Below are 9,145 nucleotides of genomic sequence, written 5' to 3'. Positions count from 1 at the left end.
GAAAGAGAGAGAGAGAGAGAGAGAGAGAGAGAGAGAGAGAGAGAGAAGAGGAGAAAGAGACAGAGAAGGGGGGAAGCAGAAAAGTGGAGAGAGAGGCTAAGAACACATCACAGAGCTAGAGGCTTGTGTCTCACATACAAGATCCTGGGTTCAAACTCCAGTACAGGAAGAAGGGATATGGGAGGAGGAGCCACTGGGGTATAGAAATCTCTTAGCATTGTTACGAAAATTAGCAAACTAAATTTTTGTTTCATGTTTGGTCATAGATATACGAAGTAACTACATAAAACAAAACTATAAGATTGTATAATGGATGATATTGAGTACCCACTATGCACCATATTCACACAAATAACCTCATTTACTTCTCCCAGTTGCTTAACTAGGTAAACATTAGTTGTGTTCTATAAAAGAGGAAAATAGCACCTGGGGAGGGATGGAGTAACTTTCCCTAGATCTGTCAGTAAGTGGCCAAACTGACTAGAATTTGGCTGTTTGACCCCATATTTCTCATTCCTTTCTTTCCACCCACAGGCAAATCTTCCAATAACTGTTTAATGTAGAATAAGAGGAATTTTGTGAGCATGGTGTGCAGCTCAGATCATCTGCAGTGAACGGTCACTTGCTTGCTCACAGAGGTGCACAACTGTCCCTCCAGCCTTTGTCTAAAAATCCATCTCTACCGAAATGCCAAAACTATGTTGTTGTTTTTATGTTGCGTGCAGGTTTGTGCAATGTTGGTGTTTTGCTTTGTTGTCCCTACCTAGTTTTCTGTGATGGTGGTGTCTCTCATTCCCTCCGGGGCCTGCTGCTTCCGGTGAATTGCCAGCAAGCCATAGAGATCCTTCTCTGTTCACACCTATACCTCTCTTGCTCTAGGGTTACAGGCGCTGGTGTATTACAGCACCTAACTTCTACATAGGTGCCGGAGAACCAAACTCAACCCACGGAACCACCCCCTGAGCCCTGCAGATAAAGAATTTGAAGAAATTGAACCTTAGTTTTCATTCCTGGAGATTGTAAATGTCCGTAACTGATAGGAATTACAATAAATATAGGCCAAATAAAATATACCTGTTGCCTGATCAGGATTTATATAGACAATCAATTTGTAGTAATCTGAGAGTAGAGTCACCCAGGGTATAACTTGAGGGAGAGATGCATTCTTCCAGGACAGGTGCACCCCTCCCCACACCCATGCACACGGGAATGGTAAACTAGGAACTCAAGTTGGACACAGAAGAACTTGTACTGATCCTACGTCTACTCCATGACTCTCCACGTGTCTTGCTGCGATCTACCCCCTCCTTCCTAGACAGCAAATGTTCAGACGGGAAGTTGCTCCCAGCGTGGTTGAGACACTGGTGGACGTCACACAGCAGGGGGCACTGGCGAGGCTTTGTCTTGTTTCCTTAGAAAAGGAGGAGGAATATCGGTAAATCAGGGCAAGAGCGTGACCTTTTGCTTGTAAAGGCCACCGCCGACTTTCATTTCCTACCGTGACGGAAGGCTGCTGAGTGTTAAGGCAATTTAAAAAAAGGGAAGCGGGATCTCACAGAAATGCTCCATGCTAAGAGGTACATCAAAAACCATACTTTATTTTATGTATAGCAATACAATTTACATATTAAATAACACTATAATAGAATGATTTGATATAGTTTAAAACAGAAGGAAAAAGGGAAATTTTCCAGGTTATAAAACCCCTGCCCCCACGGAACAAATCATTTAAAAAAAAAATTCACTTTTTCCAAAATGAGTCAGTGCGACACATGTACTCGGGAACTAGTCATGTCTACCTGCTATTGCACTAATGGTCGATGGGATTAAAAAGCAAGCCCGACTTTCACAACCACAGCCTCAAAGGAGGAACACACGTTGGATTCTCTTGGAATGCAAAGATGGCTCTCGCTACTTCAGTACACAGAAGTTCACATATCCACCACGGAAACAAAACAGAACAAAACAGAAAACTATGACACAGTTGAAACTAGAAAAAAATTAGCTTTATATGAAAATATAAAATTCTATGATTATATACCATAGATACAAAGTTCCCAGGAGATGCTTACTCAAGCAACAAAATATTTACAGTTTTAATGATTTCTTAGCTATTTGGAAAGGAAGTAAAAGAAACAGGCTTCGACATGAAGGTGGGATCTTTAGAAACAATGGCTGCTTGCTAGTTTGTTTCAAATGTCCTAACAAAAGAGGAGTCACTACCCCAAATGTTGGAGAGTTACGACATTTTATAAAATTGACTGTCTCCTTTTCTGGAGATGTTTATCTCTTAAAACTCAAGATATTTTTCTTGAAATTAATTATCCTCTGTAGAAAATGTTTCCCTTTGCAAATATTTAACAAAAATACTAAAAACATTTTAACAGCTAAGACAAAAGTAGAGGCCAAATGTCATTATAATTTCTTATATATATATATATATACTTTTTATCATGCCTTCTTTCTAGAGATAAATAAAGCCAATATTGTGTGTGAGTGGTAACTAAGGGAAAATGCAAAGGGTTCTGTGAAAGTACAGCTGCTGTAGAGAAAAAAAAAGCAGGCATTTTCCCTTCGTATAAAAATTTACTGGCACCATTTGAACAGAAATTTTAGAACACAGGGGTTGAAAATACATTTTCCAGTGGAACTGCAAAAGCCTTAAGACAACTACATTATGATTACTTTTTCTTAAATTACGATGCATTAGGGTTTTTTATTTTTATTTATTTTTTGCTTAGAATTAGTTATGTGTATCTTTGGTAAATTGGTATCTATATTTTAATTTTAAATATAGCATATATGCAATTAAGAAAAAGTCATGAGAAGGCAGCTGTGCCCCGCCTTTATAAGACAACTCAGGTTACTTACGGGTTTCATTGTCCCTCGAACACCATAAGCCCTCTTCCATCTTGAACACGCTACAGGACTCTTCTATTCACAAAGGGCTCTCAAAACTTGCACAAAGATTAGGAGAATTACTGAACTAACTGTACTATTCTTGAAGCTCAGAAGGTAACTTATGATAAAAAAAAAACATTAAAGATGGTCTCATGGTCTGATGTCTCTAATATATCTTTGATGTCCAGTGCGTCCACCTGACCTAATTTTAACAATTCAGCTTCGTTTGGCGTGTGTCTTTCATTTCCCTAGAGGTAAATCTTACATGCAAACAGCATCTTAGGGACTTACACACTAGCCATATCCCTTCCCTTTGACTGCAAGTGGTTATAACCTTATTATGTACTTAAACAATGTGTTTATGTCTCAAAGAAAACATCTTTGGAACTCTCTGCCTCTGGAAAGATGCACAATGTCTTTTGCCAATAACAAAGACTAGTGAAGATACAAAAGAACTGAAGATGGCTGATGGTGACTATCCTTAGTGAAGGGGGTGTGGACCACTTTGGCAAAATGGGCACATAGCAATAGGCTGGAATCTGCAGGTTCAAGCCTGCTGTAGATATGCAGGCTGCCCACAGAGAGCTTCTACCCCATCTTGATTTTATTTCTGTCTTGGTTGTTTCATCCCCTTCTTTTCTCCTTATTCTCGCACTCATGTAAGAGACAGTCCCAGAGTTGTGGGGAATATGCAATTCCACAAATCCAATCTCCTGTGTGAATAGCACAGAAGTAATGCTTGCTATTTGTCTTCTAATCAAGGCTACTTTTGTTAAGGGAAAATTGTGAGACCATGAACTCCCAACTTGAATGTTAATTCCGAATGGCAGAGCCACCAAGCATCTAACTGAAAAGCATCAGCTAATATCAGATCTGCGTACAACAAAAAGAATCTGTTTAATTAGCTAGGAAACTCCACAGTCTGAATCTTTTCCCTTCTAGCTCAGCGCTAGAGTTGTAGCGACAGTCAGTCCTTCTTTGAATTGTGCAGGGTGACACCTCTGGTGGGGTCAAGTGTGTGTGTGTGTGTGCACGCACACACGCACACATGTGCAATGGTAAATGTGCTTAGTTTGCTATCTGGCACAGACACCTTACAGACCATGTTTAGTCATTCACGAAAGCCAGGCTCTCAGTTCTCCATGTGTTCAAAAGCCTAGTTTAGCCTGCACAAAGTATCTTCATGGAACTCTTTGGGTCTGGCCCGTGCATAGAAACCCTTGGACTTGGGCTGTCCTAAGGACTAACCTCCTTAGCAGCTCTGGTTCTACAGTACATCCGTGACTAGTTTCAGACAGCAGCTCACAAAGAACAACGCCTCCTTCCCATTGCAATGCTGCCCCAATAGTGACAGCAGGCGCAGGGTCTCAAGGTAAAGCTTACTGGCATAATAAGGAAACCAAACCCTGTTCCCTTCGTGGGCCCAAGCCTGGGGGATGATTTCAAGTCTGACAGAAGCTGACCTTCAAAAGGAGATGGGAAAAGGAAGACACAGATCTTGGTGAAAAGTTTAGTGGGGTTTGTTTGGTTGAAAACAAACTCAAATGAAATCTCCTAATAATGCTTCCAGTTTTCCCATAATGTACTATGGGCTGAAAGCCATTCCAGCTGGACCTAGGACTTACTAACAACTCTCACCACTTTTACTGTTGTACATCTGCTCATGAATATCCACAAACCTTCTCATGAAACCTACTCTACAATGGAGATGTCACCCTCCACTCAAAACTGAGTCTTCTCTTTAAAACTCAAATTTCTTTCTCCAAATAAGACTGCTTCAGCTGTAGGAATTTCCCAAATATATTTCCAATTCAATCTTAATTAGAGTATGTAATTTAGAGATTTATTATGAAACATTTGGCAAAACAATAAAGAAAAGAATGCTGTCTATAGGTAGTTTTTTTTTATTAGATTGCTATAGGAGTAGTTAGTAGGGATTTTTTTTTGAATACTACATATAAATTTAAATACCTATTTTTTTCCTGTTGTTGGAGCTACTGTGAGGTATGGTACTATACCAAAAAGTCTTAGAGGAGATTAACTAAAGTCCTAAGAAAACTGTACGAAACAGTGCCACCTTTCCGTTGTAAGAGACAGCCCTGATTTTAGGGAGCAGCTACTTCAGAGAGTCAGGATGGAAATAACACACACTGTCCACATAGCTACTGTGAAATCTGTAATACAGAATGATTCTTTATTTTGACACATTTCAACTGTGAATATAACTTGGTAACTAAGAGGAGATGTTCACATGAAGCAACTCTTAAGCCCTCTTCACTTCTTAGTGGATCCCTCAACCATTACACATGGAATTGACATGAACAGACTTCTTAGGGGCTCCCCTTAACCTGTGGTCCTGCAATAGGAAACGATGCCCATCCACTCCATGAAAACAGAAGGCGTATAGTACTGAACGGTGCCTAAAAAAGAGGGGGACCGAGAAAAAGAGAGTGTTGCCTGCTAGAAAAATGCAGTCGCTTTAGAATAATAACAAAACTGAGGTTCCTTGTCATAACCAAGACCTTCACTGCACGGAACTAGAGAGGAGCATGTATGTCGCCATGGAATGTCACATCAGGGTTTGCTGTAGTATTAGGTTATAGGCAGTAACACTGATCAGATAGTGCAAACTGGGTAAAGTTGCGGTTCACTGTGTGAAATGAACAGGTGCAAATGCTCACTAGGATACCATTAAGACATAAAATGGCAAAAAATAAATATCAAAACTTTTATCAGTGTAAAAAAGTAACTGGGTTATTGTATAACCTAGAGTCTGGCAAAAAAGGCCTCAAAAAAGTTCTGTCTTTACAAGTCTCAGAAGTTTACAAATGAATTGCCCTTTCCGGGGGTCCAGTCACACCAGAGACTCCATGCTCTCGGCAGGGTCCGATTCTTCTCCGGTCAGCACAGCACCATTTTTGTCCCCTGTCATGGGACCATTTCCATTTTCTTTAGTGCTGACTAAGCTGAGCATCGCTTTGTAGACAAACTGGTATTGTTCCTGGAAGACAGGAGGGGAATCACGGGTCAGACATTTTATCTAAGATGCAAACACCGATCAGAAATATGTACTAGGAGGGGGTGCTTGTTCGTTCTCGGCTGCCCAGACCCAAAACAATCACTCAGAAACTCTATTATTTAAATCACTGCTTGGCCAACCACTTAGACATATTGCTAGCTAGCTCTTACATCTAGTATTAACCCATTTCCGTTATTTTATATTTTACCATGAGGCTTGTGGCCTAGGGCAAGGTTTCAGCTGGTGGCCTTCATCTTTCTCTTCTGGCAGCTCCAATGGCATCTCCTTGACTCTGCCTTCTTTCTCCCAGCACTCAGTTTAGTCCCCCCCACCCACCCAGCTTAGCTCTATACTACACTATCACAGGACAAAGCAGTTTTTTTTTTTTTTTTTTTTTTTTTTGCTTTTTCGAGACAGGGTTTCTCTGTGGCTTTGGAGCCTGTCCTGGAACTAGCTCTGTAGACCAGGCTGGTCTCGAACTCAAAGAGATCCACCTGCCTCTGCCTCTGCCTCCCGAGTGCTGGGATTAAAGGCGTGCGCCACCATCGCCTGGCCCAAAGCAGTTTCTTTATTCATTAACTAATAAAAGCAACACTTATACAGAAGGACTTCCCACACCAGAAATATACTCCAAAAAAGCATTCTCAGAGGGACAAGAACAGCAGAAATCTTATTAAGAAACTTTAATGGCAGCCACATGAATTGTTGAGTTCTATACCTTCTTCATATCCTTCTGGTCTAGAACCTGTTTCAGAGTTTGTGGCTCATAAGATCATGGAATATCCCTATTTTAAACGGGACAACATTCTACTCTTAAGCAAAGTTTTTTTTTTTTGTTTTTAGTGGTGATTTTTGTAAAACTACATTACTGATATTTTGGGCTAGATACTTCTGTGTTGGCAAGGGCTGTCTTGTGTGTAGCACAGTGTTTAGCAGTAGCCTTGGCCTTTATACACTAAATGCTACAGACTTCCGTCCAGTTGTGAAAAGCAGGAAGTCTCTATAGATATTGCCAGATGTCTCCTGGTCAACACCTGTAGTTGAGAACCCCTGGCCTATGGTATAGATCTGAGGAGCATGTGATAGGTTTGACATAGACACAAACTACTTACGATGTCTGTGAATACTCCAGGTCTCATAAGATTGATCATTTTTGCCACCTGGAAGACATCCACAGCATTTTCATTCTCCAGCTGCTGGGACAAGGTGGTAAGGGCACATAGCATTCCTGCAGAAACCGCTCCATACCTGGGGAGGGGAAAAGGAGGATGCAATCTCAGATGTACGAGCAGACTGCATGCAGTAGACGCTAAGTACCAGCACGTATTTTCTTAGGCATTAAGTAGGCTGGGTTGGTGCCTATTGTTTGTGGCGATGCTGGTTTACATTGATGACTTTGATGTCAGTCATATACAGAGAAAGCAGGGGGCTACACTCATACTGTAATGTTTGCACAAGAGAATTTCTATGAGCTCATGGCTATCACTATGTATGAATATATGCGGCTCAAAAGGAATCAGAACTTTGTTTTGTTTTTTGAGACAGGGTTTCTCTGTAGCTTTGGTGCCTGTCCCAGAACTAGCTCTTGTAGACCAGGTTGGCCTTGAACTCCCAGAGACCTGCCTGCCTCTGCCTCTCTGAGTACTGGGATTAAAGACCTGCGCCACCACTTCTAAAACTAATTTCACATTAAATTTCAAAGTGAAAATTTCAAAAGTGCCACAGGCCCTCCCTCAAAGTGACCACCACCTGTCCATAGTCTTCCCAGGAGGGATACTAATTGCTCCTCATTTTAAAGCTTAAAAGACATTGGGAAGTTGATGGGTGATTAAGAACAAGGAAGGTTCTTAATAGGCTTTTTTTGACCATCCCCATTTATTCTTCTGAGCTTCCCTCATTAATAAACTTTGGATACATCTGTTAGGTTTATTTCTTTCAAATGATTTTATAAATGATTTTATAGTATTTCTAGTACATGTTTCAAGTCTTTCACCCTTTCTTTAGTTTTTATAAACTTTGTTATGATCATTTTTGTCTCCTTAAAATACAGTCCAGTTTGATGTAAATCTAGGTCATCTTTTATTTTGGGGCAGGGGGATTCTGTTTGAGAATTCTGTCTGTGAAGATTTATTTATATCTTCTAATTTTATTTTTCATGTTTTAAGTCTAGGTTACAAATGCCTACTGCTGCTATGTCTTTAAACCCATGTACTGGAAATTTTCATTTCATATTCAAAATACCTGTAAACCTTATGTTCCCTTCTGCCCAGTTTTATGGTGATTTTGGAACCAGACTATCAAGGAATAAATAATGTAGTTAGGATTTTTGCTACGTTGCATGAATATATGGATGAGTTCAAGGAAAGCCATGCTTTTCTGGTCTTTTAGTTTTTCTCTTCATGAACAGCTTGCCCTTTCTCCATCTGTTAAGGTCATGTGGGCCTCAGAGTTTTTTCTATACCCTTGCACACCGTGTTTTACGTTCATTCCTGGGTTCACGGAGGCTCTGCTTCTCCTCAGAATGGCCTCTTCTTGCGGGACTAGCTGTCTGTCTTCAGCTGATGCAGACAGACATTAATCATGTTGACAAAGTGTGCCTGTACAGGCCCACAGCAGAACTCCTGAAACCCTGGTCATCTGCCGGCTTTCGGGTGAGGGGCTTTGTCTCTTGGTGTTTATTCCTGTCTCTGGTGTTAACTGCCTTGGTGAGACTCTGGAATGTTCAGTGTGCCAGCACTAGAAGCTGACATGCTCTTTATGGTCTTTTATGGTCAAGCTATACAAGTTTGGAATAAAAAAGAAAACTATGTATGATGGGCTTCTTGTAAGTGATATCTGGTTAAGAATGATGGCTTATTTTTTTTTGTTTGTTTGCTGAAGGTACTGGTTGGGGTAGGAATGCTTGTCATTTTATTCCATTATTTATTATAGATGCTTTTCCACTTATTTTTATGTAGCTGTTCATTTTTTAAAAAACCCCTTTGAAAATATCTTGAATTCACCAATACATTTTGGTACTACTTAATTAGTGTTACACTGCTAAGATAAAGCTTATTTTCTCATACTATGTAACTCTTCTTATACTAGATTTTGTTGGATGGTATTTACTCATGTTTTTAAAAATATGTAAGAGCCGGGCAATGGTGGCGCACGCCTTTAATCCCAGCACTCGGGAGGCAGAGGCAGGTGGATCTCTGTGAGTTCGAGACCAGCCTGGTCTACAAG

The 9,145-nt window shown here is 40.5% G+C and overlaps 1 protein-coding gene across 2 annotated transcripts in view; it reads right to left on the bottom strand.

Moving 5' to 3' along the window:
- Window positions 1-5,088: 5,088 nt before the first annotated feature.
- Window positions 5,089-9,145, bottom strand: part of Ptprg (protein tyrosine phosphatase, receptor type G) — a 685,269-nt gene continuing 681,212 nt past the window's right edge. For both annotated transcript variants that reach the window (XM_013346852.2, XM_026779901.1), the window contains 2 exons: window positions 7,033-7,168; window positions 5,089-5,902 (listed from right to left, as the gene is read on the bottom strand). In XM_013346852.2, the coding sequence (XP_013202306.2) occupies window positions 5,756-5,902; window positions 7,033-7,168 (283 nt within the window). In that variant the 3' untranslated portion in view covers window positions 5,089-5,755. The remainder of the gene's footprint in view (window positions 5,903-7,032; window positions 7,169-9,145) is intronic.

This window comes from Microtus ochrogaster, chromosome 6 (genome assembly GCF_000317375.1).
Source record: "Microtus ochrogaster isolate Prairie Vole_2 chromosome 6, MicOch1.0, whole genome shotgun sequence".
NCBI lineage: Eukaryota > Metazoa > Chordata > Mammalia > Rodentia > Cricetidae > Microtus > Microtus ochrogaster.
This window is presented reverse-complemented; position numbering and strand designations above follow the sequence as displayed.